The following is a 23,162-nucleotide window of genomic DNA, read 5'->3' as shown; positions in this document are numbered from 1 at the left end:
TTTTTAATGTAGTTATCTTTCTTGCTCAAAGTTGATACTTGAGTATGGAGAGTGGAGAGGAGACATGGGTGAAGAGCACAGTCTGATGCAAACTCTGCAGAAAATTTTGATTTTGCATTACTAGTCAGCAACCCAGGTTCTTTCTGTTCTAATTAATTTTGGAGAAAATAAAAATCTGGAGTTTACTGCTAAATCATTTCAATATAAAAGAATACTTATATCCCCACCCAAGCAAGCAAACTCAGGAAGTAGATTGAAGGAATGTTGGTATTTTGTTTGCAAATCGCATTTCTTGATTTATTTACTTTTGTAGTCTTTCTATTTATAAATGCCACATTTGATGCTTTCATTTTTTAATTCAGTATTTTTAATGCTTAGAATTTAATTCTGTGTCTTGACTATTTTTGTGAAGTAGCTCATTACAAATATATATTTTTATGATCTAAACACTTTTCTACAAGGAATGGGGAAATTCAGGACTACTTGAATGCAGAAGGAGACAAATGTTAGATCTGTGTAAGATGAGAGGTGTGAGTGGTTTTTTTAATAGTACTTTACAGATGATTATGAAAGCAGTTGCTTTTGACTCAAAGGGAATAAAGAAGTGACTGTTTTGGGGATTGTGCTTTGAGTTGTTGGTTGGGTGATTTAATAATGAGGCAGGCAGTCTATTTCATCTCACAAGTATCGCAAGTAGATCAAGCTAAAGGTAAAAGCCAGTTGTTACCTGACATAAAATACCTTATATACTCGAATGTATACCAACAATAGTATTAGCAAAGAAATGTTTTGAAGTTTAAGTGCTCATTCACCTAGGCCTGATACTTCATTGCTCCTCTGATATTTGAGAGGACAGGATTTTCACAAGTCTGCTTGCCCTTTGAATGAACTTCAGTAAAATCACTCCAGCCAGCTTTCACACAGGGCTGTGGAGGAACAGTGTACAGAATTTACATGACAAAAGTAGTGGGTGAAAGTAGATCCTTAAAAGCTTTCTTACTGCCAAGACATACAGAAACTTGTTGCCTGATTTTGGAGCTATTACTAAGACACTGTGCAACTGTTTAGGGAAAATCTCTGTGATCTGTGCTGCATACTGGTTGTAAATGGAGTCTACAGGTAATCAGTTGCTTTTGAAATGCTAATAGTCTTTAAAACTAAAAAAAATATGGCATTGAAAATGAAGTAATTCCTGTTTGCAAACTAGGATGGTGTGTACTGTTTTGGGGTGATTTTTAATCCAACACTAAAGCTATTACCCAAATGCCTTTCAAACTTCAGGTAAGTAGAATATCACAGGACTCAGATCATAGGTATTTAGATAAAATGTGAATTCGGTTGACAAGAGTGGATGTTACTAAAGTGAGGTTTACCCTTTTCTTCACAAAGAAGACAAACAGTAATTATTTTGCATCTCTGACAAAACCAGAGTGAATGTCTGATATTTCAAAAATATTTTTTTAGCATTTTTATGCCAAGCACTGGTTCGGTATGCTGCAGTAACAGCTATCCGGTTGTGACCTGTTTTTTTTTCCAACTAGAAATTAATAGAACCTTGGTATTGATTATGAATTTAAAAAGCAGTTTTCTTCCAGCTTAGTAGAAAACAAAACCAAAAATGTAATGAAAGATCAAATGCTATAGAAATCACGTAAGAATGAGTGAATGTTTTCTCTTTCTGGGTTTTGTGGTACAGGAGATAAAAACGAGCTCTGACTGAGCAGTACTGCTCAAAATGTGTAAAGACTGAAAATATTTCATTGTTGCTGTTACAGGATAAGAAGGCTTATCTGGACATCATCCATACCTATATGGAAGTCCATGGAACTGTTCACGGCTCAAGCACTATGTACATTCCTGGCTATGTAAAAAATCATGGTATACTCAGTGGGAGGGATTTGCAGTTTCTACTGAGAGAAACCAAAGTAAGTTTGTCAAGAGGGAATAGTGGCAAAAATAGCTACAGATAAACAGTAGCCAAAATGCATGCATTTGACCTGCTACGAGTGAGCTGCTGATGTAAAAGCATTGGAAAAATGAATGTAAAAGACTTCACGTTGCTTTCTATGTGCTTAGAATACATTTTTCATTGTGTCTGTATTTTGTGGATTGAGAGCTATTATTAGAAAATTGGGACGACAACCTACAGTCAGAGACACACTTAATAACCAGCTGAAGAAACATGGATAAGTGCATTTTTCAATCCTTACATGTGATATTCAGCTCAAGGAGATTATCAGCTGAGGATGTGCTTTGTTTTACATCCTTGATGTGAAAGTCAGGTAACATCTGAAGGCTGTATGTACAACAGGCATGCTTGCTCTGCCCTACCAATGACTTTAACCTAGAGTGACCTTACTCTCCAGGGCAGAAAAGAAGAAAGGCAAGCACTTAATTTGCCATTCAGCTCCTTCCTCTGCTTCAGTTCTGCAGAGATTCAGCATAAGAGTGAGCTTTTTGTGGTGTGCTTTGCCTGTGGCCTCATACTCAAGGGAACTCAAGATATGGGACAATATATACATAGAAATAAATTAACTTTTGTCCCCATAGTTAGAATGTTTTGTGGGGTGTCCTGTGCCATTCCTGTAATCTTTGTGGCATTTTACAGTTTTAAAGCACTTCAGTAGCTTACGTTTAAATAGGATGTTTAACTGTCAGTTGGTGAAATAACTGGTTTGTATGTTTAAAATCAGCAAAATGTGTGGAACTGCACCACTTACTCCCCATTGTTGATAGTTTCTTGCTGTGCACTTCTAAAGAAGAATCTGACTGAAAGAAAAGAAAAAAGCAAGCACCTCCTAGTCTACCCACACGACTGCAGAGATCTCTTTTTTTGAAATATTTGGGGAAATTATGGTAATTTGACATCTCTGTGTGACAGCTTTTGGCAAATTATGACTTTTAAAGGCAACCACTGTGTACATACTTGATGTGTACAGATACACATAATGTTGCAGATTAAAAAGTCAACATTTACTTTGGTCATAGATAATACTGAGATTACACAGTTTTTGCCTGTGTGGAGTGTGAAATTACTGTGTTAATCATAGTGCTAATGTGGGAAGAATATTGACATTGTAATCACCCCAAGCACAAACAGTGACTTCTTTCTAAAAAAAAAAATGTTCTATTCACTGAAATAGTAAAATAAGCTAATGTACTTCCTACAGAATTACTCAAGTCCTTATATTTTAAAAAATACAGTTCATAGTAATAGTTATGTTGGAGTATGTCTTCCTCTAATTCTTTATCAGCTATTTTACATGGATTACACTAAAAAGCTTAATTTTCTATATCAAGTAGATATCTCATCTAGTTGTTAGTGGTTATATTTGCTGTGCTCTAAGATGCAATGTAAATACACATTCAGTTTAGGAAATATTCAAGCTGATACATGCATGATATCCAGCTCAGTACATTTTATTTATATGGGTTTTGTGACACAAGAAGGAAGCAGACTAGTTTCTCCCATTTTTTTACCAGTGATGGCAATATCAGATAGAAGATATGACCTACTGACTGGGGAGTACTCCTAAGATCAGCAAGTTGCTTATTTTTCACAAATCATATTTTTCTGAAAAGGGTGGATCTACAGTGTACTGTTTTCAGAGTCCTACAGGCATTTAAGATTTTGGTTATTTTCTATATTATTGTTGTGCATTGGTTTGGGTTTTTTTTGTCTTCCTAGCATTGGAAAAAATTCTTTGACAATTTGCTGCATTTCTTAGTAGGTGGCACTGAGAAACACATCAGTGTGTTTCAGAACTCTATCAGGAAGCCAGTGGTTTTATCACATTATCTTTTTGATGCAATCTCCCTTAATAAGTTTATATTTTACCTGTCTCTACTAGCCATCTGCTGCCTGTGTGGGTCAGTTGTGTTTGTATTGAATGGATTATGCATTGAATTGCTGAAATAAGTGCAGGTTTTCCACAAAAATCAAGCTGACTTGAATGGGAGCATTGTGCCCCGAGAAGCCTCATGTGTGTGCACATGCATCCAGTGATGTTAAAGGACACTTTTTAATCATAATCACTTTAATTGCTAGGCAACGTGGCCAGAGCCCCATAATGAATTTAGTTATGGGGTTTTGTCACTAGACAATCAGGGTGCTGAAGTATGTGTGTGACAGAGCTGTAACTCGGGGATGGTAACCTCACAATGCTCACTTCAGCCATCTGGGCTGGCTATTTGCTGTCTCAAGCAACAAACTTTGTATTTAAACTTCCTGAAACTTTCATATTTTTCCTTCTCTGCACATAAGTTTTCAGACCCAAGGGTCTGTTTGTGATTTCAGGATTATTTTAGCAAGTTTTTGTTTGGTCAGCTAATGAATGATCTAGTTTTCCAATGCCAGGGTTAAATAATAATTTAACAAATCACAGTTCAGTGATTCAGTTAAGTGTACTCAGGAGTGCCAGCTTATGTTGCACTGCTTCATTTTGCCTTTAGACAGCAAAATACCAACAGGTTACAACTCAGTCAGGATTCCTGATCAGAGCTTTGCCTTCCCAAAATGTGTGCAGTCTCTCTGCACTAGTTGGGATGGGAAACAGTTATTCTCAGAAGCATGCAGCTGCCATTTCATTCTGCTGTGTATTACCAAGCAAAGCATTTCAGAATAAGTGCATTTTCCAAGCAGGAGGGGGCTGTTTGAGATTCAGCATGACTGGTTCAGCTGTGTAGTGCATGACAAAAACGAAACATGTCAACAGCTCCTAATGAGAAGATGTAAAGCCATTCATCACGGCAGGCGAAAATAGGGTAGAAGAGCTGGCAGCCTTCCTGCCAACTTCCATGGCTCCTTGCCAAGTGGGCAGCTGGAGAAGCTGGACCAGACTCTCTAGGAAGAACCAGTGCTGAATTGTTGAGAAGTTTTCTTTCTTTCCAGAAAGTTTCGGATGCAGATTTCTGCTTTGAGTCACTGTGACTTTTTGAGGGAATCCAAATTATGTACTGAGTAGAATTTACAATTTCTGAATGGTGATTGCTGAAAGTAGGAGTAAGCCGCCCTGGAAAAATCCCATTGCAATGTTGAATAACCAGGAAAAGGAAATCACACTTTTCTTTTTTCTTTTTTCATATTGCCCTTTATGGGGTAATATATTTTTTGCTTCCACACACTTCACAAAATCAACTGAAGAGACATTTAATTAGTGATGCCATTCTGAAGTTGTTTCAGTCACAAAAAGATTGACTTTTCCAGAAAGTATTTTATATTCATGAGAAAAATACATCAAGACAGTTAACAATAGCTTTTGCTACATTTCTCTTTCTGTAGTTCAGGAGAGAATATTTCAATTCAGTAAGGAAGCATTCAAAAGTGTTGGTAAATCTACAAACCCAACAGAATTAATTAGATAAAATGCAGTAATATTAGAAAGGGGAGAGGAGAAAATTATCAACCAGTAAACACAACTATGAGTTATAGAAATGCCTTGTGTTCTTCTGTGTTTGGTTTTTTGAATCATAATGAATGTGACTTTCTTGGGGTAATGAAGATACTCCTCAGTTTTGCTTTTTTGCTCTCTAACCATGGAACATTAGTGAAGAGCAATTTTCGGGAGCAGGATTTAGATTCAGTTGAGGAGTTTCAGGACCTGATGATGATGTGATGGAAAGCTGTAGAAAATTTTGGAGGATTGAAAGAAGGGTCTGGTGGGGGGGCTGGGGGCAGCTGTGGGGAGGGATAAAACCTCAGGCCACCAGGCAGCACACACGTGCACTGTTCATCCATCAGACACATCCTCCTTGCTTTCTTCAAAGGGTTGGTGCTGCTCAGAGGTAGGGTTGGAAAATAGATGTGAAACAGGTGGTAAGCTATTTATTATAGATTAAGTGTTGACAGTGTGCTCTGTGCTGTCAAAACATAAAACCATGTTTCTTTCCCCATGGAGCTTTCTCCTAAATAATCAGACCAGTCAGACACAGAACTGTTCAGCAGTGCACAGCAGCACTTTATTAAAACAGTGAAAAACGAAGCAAACAAACCAGAATTCTCTGCATAAAAGACAAACACAGGATCATAGGAGAATTGATTCTTGAGATGGTTTTAATTGCAGCTTCTCAGCTGGTTTTCTGCCTGAACTAAGGGGTAGTTTAAATAAATAACATTATGTGTGCAGACTGCATGAAATGGTTTCATGTCTGTAATTCATTATTTTCAAGAGATTACCTTACTTTAAATGAAGCCTCTTTTGAGATGAAATTTAGTATGTATTTTACCAGACCAAAAGGTAATACATCTTATTTAGGTAATGTAGCTCTAGTGGAGATAGTCTCCCAGATCTTTTTTTTTCTGTCAGCCACTGGAGAGTTTCCTGTAAGATGTAGATCTGCAAGTTAGCTGAGAAACCTTCTGCAAGTAGGCAGCTTTTTAAAATTTGAAGACTGAAAACTGATGTTATAACAGTGTTCACAGCTCTATGAAGGGAAAATTGTATGTCCTCAACTCTGCTGAGAAGTGTTAACTTTCTTTTTAAAATGAGCAAACTCCAAATTTATACTGTTGTTGCCGTGGGTAGGAGAGGATTGATGCTTCAGTGCCTGTGCATGATAATACTGACTACAGGTTTATACATCAGTTTTAAGATCAGCTCCCAGGAAGAGACATCAGTTCTGAATCTCCTTTTACTAGGATTCACTTCTATGTTGCAGAAAATTTAGTGCAGGATAGTATAGTTTGACCTTGTTGAATTACATACGTCCTGAACACATAAGCCTAGCAGTTATGAAAAGTGTTCTTTATTTCCTTGAACAGAGCAGTACCTCCAACTGTATCTGTGTGTGTATATATATATATATATGTTAAGTTATTCAGCAGTGCTGAGGAACTGCTGTTAGAAATCAGAGCTTGTGATTCTCCCATTGCACACAGACATTCAAATAAAGATTAAGAATCCTCTATTTAATTCAGGATCTTTCCTTGATGTTGGACCAGGGAGGGGGTCAAAATCCAAATAAAAGCCAAGCAGCTCTGAAAAAATATTATTTTTTTTTTTTACACTGGAGAGAAGCACTGCCTTTTCCAGAGCACCTGTAATCCTGGTTGATGTAAGAATAGCTTTGTGATGTGTTTTTCCTCCTTCAATCTACCTTGTAGGCGTTGAACCCTCCTAATCTTATGCGAGCCCTTGCTGCCTGGGCACAGTGTCTACAGCTGATGTTTGCTGCCATCTACCGTTATAATTAGAAGAATTAATCAGTTTGCCACGAGCATATTAATTACTGGCAAACCCAGCAGGTTAGCTGAGGTCGGAGAGAGGGGGAAAACAGTAGTGTAGCTGTTCCCTGAGGTTGCTGCTGTCCAACCTATACCTGCAAGAGAGCCTCAACAGTTTCATTTCAACACCAATCAAACCACCATATGAATTCTCCCCAAAAAATTAACAGAAAGGGTCCGTTGTTGCTTTAGCTCCATGGAAAACTGCCTCAGCTCATTACAGAAGATTATTGTCAAATGTGTTTAACAGGACATTCCATTACTGCTTGGGTAGGAGGGGGTGAGCTGCTGAAGTTCTCAGTTTTCTTCTTAACATTACACTTATTTTAGGCTGGTGCATATAGAATGCATTATTGTTTCTTTTAAGTTAGCTCTTAGCTTTCAGTTTTTGTGAAGAACAAGCATTAAGATAATCAATTTTTTTCTGTCTTTCAGCTGTTTGTTGGTCTGGGCTTTCCGTACGAGGGGCCGGCTCCTTTAGAGGCTATTGCCAATGGATGTGCTTTTCTAAATTTAAGATTTAACCCACCAAAAAGTAGTAAAAACACAGAATTTTTCAAAGGCAAACCTACACTCCGAGAGGTAAGCTTTATCACTTGGTAATTTCTTTACTGAAAACAATTGTGGATTTCTTTTTAGTAATACAATATAAGAAAAACTGCATAAGTGTTCACAGTTTATTGCAAAGAGTTTGTAACTGTAGTTTTGTTTAGCCATTGGGGGGTTTACCAGTCTTTATAGGATAATCAAAGTTTTTCATTAACATATTGGTAAGCTTTACCTCTAGTTTTGCCTACATGTATATTCTGCCACTTCTTATAGATAGATCTTAAACTGAAGCTTCACTGTAAACCCAATTTTCTGCCCAGGAACAGATTGTGTCATCTGATCCATGTTGTATAATTTGAACACTGTTTTTTTTTTAAGAAACAAACATTACTGTGTACTGCACAGGAAGTAAATAGGTGCTTAAATAAATCATAAACGTGGCGTTTGTGGGTTGCTGTGTGTGTTTTGGGATTATTTTTTTTCCCAGAAAAGTCCCACTCAAGGCACTGTAGAGCTAACATATTAATGGTCACAGCCCAATGGTGTTTGCGGTTAAACACTGGAAACATTTGGAGAACTGACTCTTCAGGAGAAGAGGAAAACCAAACCTCAGGCTTTCAAAACAGCTAGTGTGTTTAGACCTGAGTGAGAGAAAAATGAGGCTAAGTAAACTAACCCCTTATCCTGGCACTGATTTTGGAAGATTTTTCTTCTTCAGTGTAGGTAAAATTCAGCCTGTACCACTTGCAGGCATTTAAAAGTCATCTAGCCATTAGTGACATTCCCACTTTTGCCTGTGACTATGACTTATTCATAGGTGCATTTCTCTGTGTTCTTTACATTCTTATCTGAAGGGAGAAGAACTCTCTGGTAACAGTTAGATGATGAGAATATTGCACAGCTGTATTTGCCAATCCCATTCATGCTTGGGCTGTATAACTTGCATGTTGAGCAGTGCCAGCTAGTTGATAAGCAAAAGACACTTTCCCATTTTAAGCCAGGACCATAAATCCCTTATGATTTTATGCTCCAGAAGTGTAATTGCCTTTCAGCTTGTTATGCATTCAGCAGGCACAGGGCATGAGTTCAAACTTGTCCCTTCTCACAACTTGCATTGCTAACAAAGGAGATCTCAGTAAGGGGAAGAAGGTCTGTTTGAACTTTCTCCTTGGGATTGGCACCTTTCACAGGTTTTCTTCTGTGGGTTGCTCAATTGTTTGCCTCATTTCCAGCTGTTCTGTGCCCAGACACCATAACTGCTAAAGCTGAGTAAATAATCTTCAACCCACCAAACTCTTCAGTAGGAATTTTAGTGCTTGGCATGCACTAAAGTCCCACTGGTGTGTGTCAGCACTAACAGAAATGCTGCGCACCTGCTTTGCACAGAAAAATAATCCCTACTGACTGCTTTACTACCAAATAATATAACAAACATTCATCAAGAATATTGCTGCATTCACATGCTCTGCTGAACTACCCTAAGAGTAAGCTTTTCTTTGACTGATTTTCACAACTGCATTCAGATTCTATTGCCAATAATCCACGTGCTGGTTCTTTGGGATTAAGAAAGTCCCAAAATCCTTCTCTCTGTGTTTTCAAGTGTTAAAGGACAAAGAAAGCTTGTGTAGTTCTGCAAACTGATTATCTATACATGATTTTGAAGACAGAGTCTCTTTAGTATTTTTGTGAAGTAACCATTGTCAAGTTATTATGTCTCTCTTATTCTAGGTAGAATTTTGGGAGGGGAAGTTAATTGTTTGTCTTCTAGTCCCCAACCAAAATGGGGTCCTGTAGTGAAGACTTTGTACAAAACATGGAAATTTTCATTTAAGTTTAGTAGTTGTTTTTTCTTGGAATATTATTTTCTTGGAGCAAAGAGCCAGAAAAAAAAGAAGAAAAAGAATCATGTACAAGCAGGTTTTTGGTAGCAGTATTTGTATGATCTATCTAGTTGAAATGTGTACTTGGTGGGTATGGTTTCTTTAATTTTCTGTGTTTAAGAAGGAAAAAAAAAAAAAAAAAACTGGAACTAGAAATTATTTCCAAATCTACATATATAAAAACTCTCATAGATTTTAGTTATAGACAGAGGGAATATCTCCTGAATATCTAAAACATTAAGCCACAGCTAATTACAGCATTTCAGTAGAAGCAAAAGTCTTAATATTTTTTAGAATTCAGAAGTGGAATAACTGTTGCAATAAAAATATTTTGCTAGTTACTTTAAATACTTAAAACAGATACTAGGCTGAGAAGTTTAGTGGTTTGTCTTCCAGATCAGATCTGGCTTTAATGTTGACATCTCTCTGTCTAAGATGATGAAGAGTGGTTTAGGACATAATTCCTAAAGCTTTGTGGAACTTAAAACACTGTTTTCTGTTCATATTCTTAAAGGTGTAAAACCCAAAGTTTTCTGTTGTTGCTGAAAGCACTAGGACTGTAGCTTCTGCCATCTGAAGTCCATTATGAGTCCTTGGGAACTCAGTCTTGGTAACCCAGATTTTAAGTATATAAAGTTGTAGTGATAGTAGAAATACTTTTGAGAAAAGGTTATAATATATCAGTCTTCCAGAAGCACTGGACTTTTGGGAGGAATATCAAGTATGCTGATGGGAGCACAGTGGTGATACCATGGGGGCTGCAGCTGGGGAAGCTGTCTGGGTGCTGGAGCATCCTGAGGAACCAGCCCAGCAGCTGCAGTTCTCCAGCCAGGGCTTGAGCCACCACCACCACCACACTGCCCTGTCTGCACACAGTCCCCTGGAGCTCTGGTCTCAGAACACAGATTTATTCTAGATGATCCCATATGTAACTGCAAGACTTCATGATGTGGCTGCTCTCGTCCACAAGCTAAATGCATAAGGCAAAAAAATTGTTTTAATCATTTGCATTCGCTTGAGGAAGAGAGTAAGGTGTATGTGCCCACTGCAAGAGGAGGTTCTTTCCAACAGACACCATTTCCTCCTTCAGACCTTTTGCACTGAATAATTTTTTCATTATACCATGCACAAAGAGGCAGCTATTACAAAAATAGTCTATGAATAATCTATCCTGTGGGGGGGTTTTTTGTATTTATTTAAAAAGCAATTTTCATTCATGGCGGTTCTGAAACACTTTCCTCTTTCTGCAGCTTTTGCTTTGTCTCCATGTGTTAATTTGCATGTTCCTCTGATTCCTGTCACAAAAATTAGTTTTAGTGCCATCCTGCTAGTAATCACTAATATAACTTGTCTTAGTTTTCTGCTTGCATTTGTTTTCTGATACCAGGTCTCGTTCTTACTGAGGTCAAATCACTCTTCTACTGTCAGCTGTGAGTCAGAATTCATCTAAGTGACAGAAGTGATTCTTTATTCACTACTACTCCCAGAAGCTTGGAGATGTTTGAGATTTGAAGGAGAGACAGGGTGAGGATGTTGTCTGAAGGTGAGACAGAGCAAGGATGACAACTCTAGAAGCCAGCCATGCAGGTCTAACCAGGACTGGTAGCAATTATAGGCTGTGAAAATGCTGGGCTGCTCCCTGAATGAGCTGTGAGGAGGAGGAGGCAGGGTCACATTGTAAAAGTGATTTCAGTAAGCATCAGGTCTTCTGGGATATGATCCATTGTGAGGTCAATGGCTCAAATGAGAGATGCACAAAATTCCTTGTGATCTGCATTATTTTCTGACTTTCAGTTTTCCAACTAAATTCACTCTCTAAATTTTAACAAGGAAAATCTGAAAGATAACTCAGAAGGAATGATGCTAACTGTTAAACTCTTGCTGAATTCTTGCATCATCCTGGCGCATTTCACCCAAAAATTCTGATCAAAAGTGTGAGAGGGAAAGATATCTTGACACATTTTTACCATTATAATTTCTTTTTATCAGTTGACATCACAGCATCCCTATGCTGAAGTTTACATTGGGAAGCCCCATGTTTGGACTGTAGACATCAATGATCTTTCTGAAGTTGAGAAGGCTGTAAAATCAATTTTGAATCAAAAGGTGAGAAATGTCTCTTCAGTTTGTCATCAGTGCTTGAGGATGTATTGTGTACTGCATGTACGGTGCTTCCTGACATTTCTCTAATTAAAGCAAAGTGCTGCTTTTTGGTAGGATATTTGGGGAAAAATGTTACATATCTCTGGTATATGATTATCATGTTTTAGCACTGGATATGTCAAGTTTTTATCTGAAAAAAAAAAAAAAAAAAAGTGTGAGTGAATTTATATAGAAATGTCAATTTTGTATGTAAATGCACAGCAATCTTTATTTTCTGTGCATTCAGTGAGGAAGCTTCCTTGTGGATTCTTAGAACGTTGTGGCTGTCCAAATGCACACTGAACTCTTCTGAAAGATTCTGTAGCCTTGACATAGCTGCCACTGAAGTATTTGTGCACTTAAATTGTGAGGGACACTTCAAAGGAGGGACAATTCAAAGGAGGGGGGGGGAGGTAGTTTGAAGAGATTTTCAAAGGCATCATGTTTGGTTTTGTCATTATGTTTTATTTTTCACTTTAGAACTGAAACTTAATTAAAAAGGAACTCTGGAATCCCATAGGGTCTCAGGCTACCTTTATATTTATTACTTTGCAGTATACCCTGAGTTTCCTTAAAGATACTCAGTGAGCAACTTCAATTGCCTTTACAAAGGAGCAAAAAGCAGCTGAAACTGCTTGCTTTTGTGATGGTTTTATGAAATTGTGATTTGTTAATGAGTTTATTTGCATTTATTGTTGCCACTTAATCTACAATGTAGTATTTGGAATGCAAGCAGCTAGCACAAGGCACACCAGAAAGTTCATTTAAACAAAAAAACTGCTAAACTTAACACACTGTGTTTCCACAGATTGACCCTTATTTGCCCTATGAATTTACATGTGAGGGAATGCTTCAGAGGATGAATGCATTTATTGAGAAACAGGTATGAACTTTTATTGTGGATTAATCTTTTATGTTGGAAAGGGAGGTCCCTTTCCATTTTAAAGCTTCTCAGTGTTGTTGCTGTTCAAGTAGAAGTAGTGTCTGTGCAGCCCTTGGTGTTATATCAAAGCAGAAAGGCAAAATGATTTGTGTATGTGACTTCTTTAAGTGTGTAATAATTACACCAAAAAAAAAAAAATGCTTGGATCATGAAGTGTCATGTAAGTGTAGAAATACTTTTGTGTTAGAATTGCCCTTAGGCTAAAGCCTCTGGGCAGGTTTTTCAAGTATTTAGTTTCAGTCAATAAAACTTTAAATGGTTTGGAAACCAGTTACTTAAAGGACTTCTGTTCCCTATGCATTATTGCAAGTTGAGAGCAGCAGCAGATACAGAGCTGGAGTAATACATTGCAGAGATTTCCATGGGATCCTGATTTCTAGAAACTGTTTGCTTGGACTTCTGCCCAAGGCCAGATCTATTGCAGTGGCCAGCTCTGCCTTTTGTTCTGGCTGCTGCAGAAGAGAGATAAGCACAGCCTGTATCTCTGATACCCCATTTAATTGCCAGGATTTCTTTCAAAAGCACTGAACTTGCTGCTCTACCTGTATTTCTGAAAGTGGTTGGTATTAAAGACATTTACAAAGAATAAAACAACTTAGGTCAGAAGTGTAGTTAACATAGCCTGGTTATTTCCAGTTTTCTGCCAATAAACTCTTTAAGCTTTTTGCTACTGTATTGATGATATAACCTGGAAAAACACATGTGCTTCTTTTGAATCTTCTACTGGGGTAAATTCTTCTGCAAGGGGTAAAGTTACTTCTGGGGAGATTCAGACTGGACCTCAGAAGAAAATTTTTCACCATGAGTGTAATTAGACTTTGGAATAATCTCCCAAGGAAGGGTGGGTTCCCCTACACTCATCAGTTTTAAGACTCAGCTTGACAGGGTGCTGAGCCACCTCATTTAAACTTATGTATTAAACTCATTTAAACTCAAGGACTGCATATCCTTGAGGTGCCTTCCAACCTGGTATTTTGTGATACTGAGCTAGAATGAGTTTTTGTCAATACAAAAAAAAAGTGGAGCTCAGTGTAAGGCTGATAAAGAGGTAATCCAGAGATAGCATCTGTGGGGCAAACCTGTTTCTCCCCTCTGTTCCTCCCCCAAGGACTAAGCCCTGAACTCTGTTCTTCTCAGAAATAGATAACGCATTGAAATTTTGTTCATAGCTTTGACTCTCAAAAGCCATTATTGTTTCACAGCTCCCAGGGTGCTCAGGCATCCTTATGAGCTGCATGGGCTTAGCACTGTGCAACGTCAGATGAAGCAAAAATAAAGGTTGACACTTTATTTTGAAGTTTGTGATGGGAGGCAGGCAAAACAGAGGAAGCAGCACAAACTTGGAACAAGAACAAAGATGTGTAGAATTCATCTGGCTCAGATGTTGTGGGGTGCATTAACCACGAGAGTGTGGTCTTCAGGGGTTGTTTAAATGTGAAGAGGATGGGGCCAGGCACATTCACCCATAAGTGACCCTCTGGGACAGTGAAACTGTAAGATTTAAAGGAATTGTCTGGAATTCTCCTTTGGGGGCTTTGGCTCAGTCAGGATCAGGAGGAAGTACAGTGTTCACAAGCAAGGTTTAGTGAAATCCTTGAATCTTTTTATCCAACAGCTGGGCTGAAGATCTTCAGGGTCTGAAGTATGAAAACTGCTATGAGCTGTGGTTTCACATTCAGCAGTGACACCCTCAGCTGGATAAAAAGAGCTTTTATTCCAAGTTGCTCTTTCTTGCCAGCCCACCATGGCTGTTAGGTATGTCCCTGCTATCTGCTGAATTCACCCCTTGATCCTATTTGCTCTGTGGCTGCCCAAACAGTTGTGTCAGCTCTGCAAAGCAGCAGCATAGGGTGGAAACCAAAGGGTGGGACTGCTTGGATTAGCACTGCCATCAAAGGAGCAGCCAGGCAACTGCAGCCCAGGTTGCTGTGGGATTCCCTGTTGCAAACTTGGAAGCTGTTGGATGAGGCAGACTGGGCTGATGGAACAGACATGCTGACTTTGAAAGGTGTGGTCAAGTGGAGTACTTGGTAACCCAGCAGAAAATGTTTTTGGCAGGACTTTACTAGGTTAGCAAACTGCCTTGGCTCAGCAGAGCACCAGAACTTGGCAGAGGGAGTGACTGAGGACATGAATCCAAGAGCAAGAAGACCTAGAGGGAGGGGGACATCCCATTTGACAGCAGGGTTAAGCCTGTCTCACCTTGAAATCACTATTATAGTTAAACATAAACACAGTCTCTGGTGAAGTTTCATCTTCTGTTTTACATAACATCTCTTCTTTATTTTAGCCTTATGCATTTAGGGTTTTGGGGCCAGATAGTCTGGGATGAAGATGCCAAATTTAGGTAGCTTTGGATGGAAAAACTAAACACAGCAAACTGAAACACAGCCCTGTGTGCTTGGACCTGTGCAACATGATGTACTCTGAGACTTGCTGCAAGGTGGCATCACGTGGAAAAGGCTTCCCACCAGTCTGTGGACCAGAAATGGGGGGCTCTGCCCAGTGTTTGGGAAGAATTTTCAACTAAGAGATGTTAAAAGCTGAAGCCCTTAACAAATGGTGAAGCCTCACAAGGCTTTGTAAAACTTTGTCTGCACTAGCTGTGAGCCCAGTCCAAACTACAGTTATACTATATGTTACTTTAGGATTCTGAACCTATATGGATTTCCTCCTCCATCCAGTATTTTAAATATTGATTTATAAAAGGACAGACTAAACTGAGCACTTCAGTCCAAATAGCAAAATCATCTTTTTGAAACAACCTTGTCAAAAAGTACCTCTAACCACCTACCAATGCAACCAAAAGAAGCTGTGAAAGGGAGGTTTGGGTAATAATAACTATTTATTTTACTGGTGAGGAAAATTGCTATCAAGGGACTGGATGCATCATAATACAATATGATCTGTCACTGCAGGACTTTTGTCATGGGCAAGTGATGTGGCCTCCATTAAGTGCCCTTCAAGTAAAAATTGCTGAACCTGGAAAATCCTGTAAGCAAGTTTGTCAGGAAAGCCAGCTTATCTGTGAGCCTTCCTTCTTCCAGCATCTTAACAAGGACAAAGCTCTGCTTAGGTAAGTACTTTAAATAAGCACAAACATATTAGTTAGTCTCTTTTTATGGTACTAGTTTTTTGCCACACATGAAGCTTAATTAATGAATTCTGTGAGAAGGGAAGGTGAGGAAGAGAAGTATTGTCTGGCTGCAGCAAGCAGTGGGGTTTGCTCTCAGTCCTTTGTAGAAGTGGACTGGAGAAGCTGCTGCTGTGCTCAGAGCACTGTTCCCCATATCTTGTGGTTTTGCAGCAAGTACAGCTCCAGGACTCAAAATTTCTCATTTCCTTTCTCCCTCCATCTCTCATGTGTGTACACTGCACATTGCCCTTTGGTGGTTGTTTGCTTGCACTGAGCAAAGGCACTTTTGCTGCAGGGTTTGCAGATGCCAGGTCTGTAATTGTGTTAGGATGGACCCTTTGGAGCTGAGGGGGTGCAGTTTTCCATAGCTTTTGCCCACAGCTCCCAGAGTTCAGCAACATTAAGCATGGCTTAATGTTAATCCTACCTGTGCCCAGCTGGGTCAGAAACAAAATGCATTTTGTTGCAGTAAATAGAATATTGTCCATGTTGTGTGATTTCTATCAGCTGTTCACATGATTTTAAAAGTAGCACTTATAAAGTGTTGCTTTTATTTATTAAGTGCCCTCTTGGGTCACAATTAACATGGAAACATCTGTATTCATTGGTAATTAGCAATTACTGTTCCTGCAAACCTTTTGTCAGTAATGTCCCAGATAAAGAATTATAAACCCTTGTTCATTAGAGGTATTAGTACCAATTTATAAAGCTTACCAGCTATGCATTAAGGAAATTAATGTTGTTTTCAGGTGCTGGCTCTTTGGGAATGTGTTTGCATTCCTTTCAGAAGGGAAAAAAAAACAAAGGCACTCAAAGCCAACAAAGGGCTGCTAGGAAATCTGCCTTCTAGGTTTTCTGTCTCCACTCTTCACTAAATTGTAGAAGGTTCTTATGTTGTGTTTAAAAGTTGTAATTTCCAGTGGAGTTTAGAGGCAGCTCTTACAAAAACTTTGTCAGGCTTCTTTTCTAGCTGTCTAGACAACATTATAATTCTGTGGAAAAAGAATCTGTTCAGTGCTGAAAGCTACCAATGTTTCCAGAATAAGTGAAAACCAAGCCTCTGCTGGAATTGCTACCCTGGTGCTTAAGCTTTGTGGTCAGAAAATGGCAACTCCAATTTTCCTTTGTTTTCAGCTAGCTCACACTAGTTGGTCCCTCTGAGCAGTGAGGCCTGCACTGACCCACTCTGCTGTAACCCCACAGCCTCTGAAATCAAAGAGAGGTCCTGATTTCAGATTCTTTAGTTTTGTGTTTCTAGAAATCCTTGGTGTGTTTATATTTGTATTTATATACAAAAGCATTTTTTCATTTTTAACTACTGTTAGTCTTTAGGGAAAAGTAAAGCTGCAAAGTCTGTACTGCCCTCTGCAGAGAGAACCTGTGCAGGAGAAAAGCCATGAGAGTCATGTTTTGGAATTCTGCAATGCTAAATGGACTCGATTTAGGATGTAATATAGCATTTTACTTTATTTTTCGTGAGGAAGGATGAAAACTGTACTGAACTCCTGTAAATTCCACTGTGATTTAGATCATGTGCTTTGCTTTTTAGGCATAACATTGAATGTCTCACCATGGAGTCTGCCAATGATATTCTGGTCCCCTCTTTTGATGGAAGAAGGAAGCACTGTGTTTTCCAAGGTGACCTCTTACTGTTCAGCTGTGCTGGATCCCACCCAACCCACAGAAGAATCTGTCCCTGCAGAGACTACATTAAGGGGCAGGTTGCTCTTTGTAAAGACTGCCTATAGCAGCAGCAGAGCTTTGGGGCTGAGGACAAAATGTAAGTAGTTTTGAGAGGAGCTACTTATCACTTCCTGCACTTTTGTCCAGGTTTTTTGCTGCAGGCAGAGCTATCATTGCTGGGCAGAATCATCTACTAAGATAGGAGGGATTCATAGAAACAGCTATAACTGATCTTTTTTTTTCCTATAAAGACATTTGCAGTGTAAGTCTTCAGATTCCTTCACCTGTTTGCGAAGAGAAGTGAGCTTCATTTCTACAGTGATTTGAAGATGACTGCACAGAATAGTTTGTAGAAAATTCCCAGTCCCATCAAACTTTTTTTGTTGTTTGGACGAAGTGTTTTCTATTTTTTTAATGAGTTACGACATCCCTCCATCGTGGTTAGCTAGAGGATCTCAACTTCATTCCAATAGAAAAATTGAAAAAAAGTGTGCTTGAGGGAGGAGGGACTGACATTTTATTCTAGGTGCACTGTTTTTGGTACTGCTTTAGCTTGAATGGCTATAAAGTGGTTTACTTCACAAGAACTTGGAATCACAGCATAGCTCTGTACCTTAATATTGGGTTATCTGGGCCCAGATCTTTTTTCTTTTTTCCTTTTTATTTTTATTTTTTTTTAATCTTTGTATACAACAAGGTCTTGTCTGCATCACAGCTGCTGCATCAGGGCAGTCTCAACAGAGAGTATCATGAATGAGCAAACAGGCAGTTGCCAATGTGTGACACATCATCACATCATCTCAGTGACTTGACAACTGTCTAGGGTTGTGGCATTCTTCAGTGTGGAAAAGCTACAAAACCATACTGCCATTTTTCAGAATTGACTTGTCACAGTTTACTGGTCCCATTTAGAGAGTAATCCTTGGAATTTGCCCATGCTTCTGTTGTAGTCTGTCTACTAGAAATACTGTGTGAAGCAAAAAGTATTCAGCATCATTGAAGCAATATTATTGTTAGAGCCTCAGTTTGCTACGGCTTCCAGTAGTTAAATTGTTGCTGAATGACATAGAAAGGTTAAATTAAGCTAACTATAATTATTGTATGGTAGAAATGTAAAATGTCTTCATAACTAGCTAGGTTTTTTAAGTGAAAATTTTTCTGAAGAACAAGAGGAGACAAACAATTGCTAAGATAAGCATTGATTAATCTTGTGGGTTCTTTGATTGTTTATCTGTTTCTTTTTTTTTAAAGCAACAAGTTAAATCTTCTAAAACAGTTTTTGTAGAGGTTATTTTTGTTATTTTCAGCAGAAGGTGGCTTGCTTGACAGCACCGTTTGTAGTCAGGAAATGACTTGCTGAGATGAGTGAGAAACAAATCTGCAGTTTATTTTTAAAGCAGTCACAGTCTGCGGGTTTGCATTTTGGACACGCTCTGACCACACTGGAAAAAATTACCATGAAGGGTTTTTTCATTAAAAATAACAAACATTGCCAGGTAATCAAGAATAGCATAGATAATTTACAATGTTCCTTTCTTGGATGTATCTGGTTGGTTCAACTTTTTCTTGTAACTGGCATTAGTTATCTGTGTGTGAACATTGAAGTATCTCTTGACCTACCAAAGACCAAGCAAAGGAAACACTGTTTCATCATGGATAAATTCTCAAGACAACAAAACAACCTGCATTTAAAGTTTTGATTTTAAAGCAATGAATTAGCTGGTTTGAGGTTTTCATTTCCTGCCTCAGCACTCCTGACAGTGTTACCCTGTAACACTCCGTAACATTGCCATGGACTACACAGGAACTTAATCCTGAGAGATTATTGAGTATCCAAAAAGGATACGTGGGAGCTGTTGAACAGTAATTGGGTTGTGATGATGATAAAATCTGTATTTTAGTGTAAACTTCCAGAAGCAGAACAGCCGAGCTCTATAATGGGAGGCAAACTTTTTGTATGAAAAGAAAACAAACACACACTTTTATGAAAGCTCATCCTGTTACCACAGCTCAGCATTTGCTTCAGTCAGCACAAATGTACTTTGCAATAGTTTTGATACCCTGGAAAAGGTGGGAGAGGAGGATTGGAAATGGGTTTGAGCAGGTGCAGCAATTAATTTTGTATTTATATAAAATATTCCCTGCATACCTGTGCATATTTGTGCAACTGGAAGGTTCTGCTTATTAAAGTATAGATACTCCCACCTGGTGCTGAGAGTAAAGGCAACAGCAGAATTTGTCTTTACTAGTTCAGCCTGAGGTTCTTCAGGCAGGAATTTAGTTTGGAATGAGATATCAGACAACGATGTTGGAGATAAAGGTTTGTATGCGTGCACTTAAAGAATTCAAAACACTTAATTTTTGTTTAGTGTAATTATTTGCTGTAAATACATATTTGCCTGTTTCCCTTTGACCGTCTGGTCCACATGGGATACTGCATTTTATTTTGCCTCTAAACCTTTAAAGTTGGGAGGGTTTTGGTGTTTGTTATGATAAATTTTTCTGGTCTAGTGCTTTGCTCACTGCTAAGTTTGCCTTTACCACAGCGGGGAGAGTCTGTTATCAGCTCTGTTATTTTCATGCTGTAGCACTGTTTCTTTCTAGTCTACTGAACTGAATTACTGCATACTGGCAAAAACAAAACAGCAAACACTGATGCAGCTTTGCATTTCAGCCAGGGACAGAACATCTTTATTGGCCTCAGAATTTGGTTGGGTCTGATCCTATTTCCACTGAAATCTGTTGAGAAGACTCCTCAGTCTTAAAGAGCAAAGAATCGAGACCCATAATTTGATAGGCCTCTAGTGTTAAGTGTAACCTCTGTTTTCAAAAGAAATATTCCTTTTGTGAAACAACTTCAGCCTAAATTCCTGTAAAAGGAGACTATCACATGGGAACTGTTAGTGTGTAAACTATGTACACACCATCACTCACTCAGCCCAACAGAGCACTCCCCCAGCAGTGGTTGGTTGTGCATTGATAAATAAGTGAATCTTTCAACAGACTCAGGCAGATCCACGTGGGGTTATTGAAAAGTTTGAATGATTTAATAAAGCACATAAAATATATCCACATTTCAGGGCAGAGGGCAGCCTTCTGCCCGAGTTCCGTAGTTAGTTTCCTTCCTAATTAAGGAATAAAGGTGTAGTCCAATTATTGCACTTAAACAAGGATACTAGAGATGGGACTGTGCTGCTGGTGTTCAGTCTGACAGTTAAGCTTGCAGCTTCTTTTACTCAGAAATCAGGTTTTTTGCATGACTTGCATTTGAATATATTGATCATCGATTGATGGGGAAAAATGTCAAAAAAGTTGAATTTAAAAACATTTTACAAGCTTTTAAACATATCTCTCATATCAAGACGTTCTTTGTTTTAAAATTTTGTATTTTTGTATGTGACCTAGTTGTTTTCAAAAATCTTGTTCCTATGAGATTAGAGAACTTGAGAGAAGCATTTACATATTTATTAAAATTAACATAAAAGGCTTGCCTTTGAAAGGTAAAGTTGGTAAATACACACTGTTTAAAAATGCCAATAAAAACCTCATTATTTCATATATGCAAGTTGATTTGCACATGTATAAACAGAGTTGCTTTTTGCTTTTTTTTTTTTTTTTTTGCTTAGTTTCTATGTTTCTTTTTGTAATTTATACTTGCAGCTGCGTGTTTGCTTGTTTCTATCAGATTATGTTTCTCCTACAAATATTTAATGTTTATGTGCCTTTTTTTACCTTGGGGTTTGGATGAGTGTTTGGAATATGGACACTGTCTGAACAAGTATAATGGAACACTAATTACAGGTAAAAATAGTAAAGTAGATGACTACACAACTATGATTTTTGAATATTTTAGGTAGTGGAGTTCTGTTCTAACACTGTTTGGTAGGGATTAATAAGATGAAACTGCAGCTTTAATAATTCTTGCAAAACATTATTTCTGCAAGCAAAACACCTTTTACTGAATGAATCCCTGTTCATTTGACATGAGAGCTGCTGCTGGGATGCGATGGGATGGGATGGGATGGGATGTCTACCTGATGACCAGAGAGCAAACTAAAGCTGTTACATTCCCCAAGGAGCCAATGCTCACAGCCTCTAGAAACAGCCATCTCTGCTCTGATCAGCAGGAAAACTCCACATGAAATCCCATGAACACATGAAAAAAGAGGTGTTTGTCAGATAAAGATGTCTGGATGTGGAAGTGCTTGGGAAGATTCCCAGCACTACCAGGAGTGCTACCTGGATGTATGGCTCACAGGGGGGAGGGAACTCTGGGAATTCAGCTCGCTGCAGATATTTTTAGTTTTTAATGCTACTTCCTTTTCTGCAAGAAGAACGTGTTGCCAAATAGGTACTGATGGGGTTTCAGTTGGAGGCAGCAGACAGAGCCAGGACTCTGCATTTCCCCTGCTCAGCTCTGCTCCCCAGGACTTGTGTGTGCCTGTGGCTCCTTGCACACTGACACACAGTAAGTTGGAAGTTTCTCTTGATACCAGCTGCAAATCAGGTTGTCAGCCAGTGACTTTCTTCTCACTTCAACATTTTGTAGTACTATCCCTTACTGTCCTAATCCGTGTCCTTGGTTTATCCTTGAGATGAATGACATGCCCTCCCTTTTCAAAAACGAGCAGCTTGTCTAAATAGCACAGATGATTTACAAATTTGCAGCTCTTTTCACATAAACAAATCCCAAACTGCTGTCTCAGGTTTCTATTTTGCTCACAGTGTCTTTCAAGACCTGATTTTGCTAGTAAAATAAATTAAATGGGATGAATCGGACTGGATACAACCTCATCCAAGTCTTAATTAACTTCACAACTCCCACGGACTTCAGTGATAGCAGAACTCCTCCATTAATTTTGCTTCAAATTAAAAAAGCAGCTCTCACTTTTTAATAAATATATAAGGCACTGTATCTTACAAGATAGAAACCAAATGCCAGTTATATTGTATGCATATCAGCAACCCCCTTTGCTTGCTGTTAGAGCACATATCACCTCTGACTCGAGCTGATGCTACTGAAAGTACCAGTCGATAACTTCGTTGAGTAGCTCTTCAGTCTGGAGTTGAAGGGGTTCTGTGTTTGTTGCTTGTTTAGTGGGGTTTTTTTTAAGGGATTATTAGTTACCAGTTTCCAGTTCCACAGTTTTTTCTCCAGGAGTGCTAACAACATTTTGGCATGGCTACTTCTTTGTGGATTTTGCTCTAGAGCTGCTATGCCTTCAACTTCTGACGTGGTCTCTTTCCATTTCTGGTCCTCCTTTGGTCCCAGTGCTTGAGAGACCACTGTAAAGTTGAGAATAATGCACTGACAGATGGATGCTTCTGCTCAGGCCAAAAAGGCCAGGGACAGGTAGGGTTTTGCTGAAATATGCTTTAATAATATTGCTGTAAATGTAACATCAAAATGTAGCGTTTTATGGGCACTGACTTAAAATTCTGCCTTTGTGTTTTTAAGCAGCTCTATGGGGTTATTTTTAAATTAGTTTGTAAATTCTGAATATTATATTTAAATGAATGTGTAAACAGCAAATTCCATGTATCACATGCAAAATGTTTACTGTAAGAATGTGTTGAAAATACCTGAGGCTGAACCCTAGAATGCCC

General features: G+C 38.6%; 1 protein-coding gene across 1 annotated transcript in view; it reads left to right on the top strand.

The window, feature by feature from the left end:
- MGAT5 (alpha-1,6-mannosylglycoprotein 6-beta-N-acetylglucosaminyltransferase) overlaps positions 1-21,141 on the top strand; it is a 114,008-nt gene extending 92,867 nt beyond the window's left edge. Inside the window, exons 12-17 of the mRNA XM_071746500.1 lie at positions 1,776-1,925; positions 7,658-7,804; positions 11,641-11,757; positions 12,602-12,676; positions 15,655-15,812; positions 17,422-21,141. Of these exons, the coding sequence (XP_071602601.1) occupies positions 1,776-1,925; positions 7,658-7,804; positions 11,641-11,757; positions 12,602-12,676; positions 15,655-15,812; positions 17,422-17,620 (846 nt within the window). The 3' untranslated portion in view covers positions 17,621-21,141. The remainder of the gene's footprint in view (positions 1-1,775; positions 1,926-7,657; positions 7,805-11,640; positions 11,758-12,601; positions 12,677-15,654; positions 15,813-17,421) is intronic.
- Positions 21,142-23,162: the final 2,021 nt, after the last annotated feature.

Source organism: Heliangelus exortis, chromosome 6 (genome assembly GCF_036169615.1).
Source record: "Heliangelus exortis chromosome 6, bHelExo1.hap1, whole genome shotgun sequence".
Classification (NCBI taxonomy): Eukaryota; Metazoa; Chordata; class Aves; order Apodiformes; family Trochilidae; genus Heliangelus; species Heliangelus exortis.
Note: the sequence above shows the minus strand (reverse complement) of the source record. Positions and strands in the feature narration are given on the sequence as shown.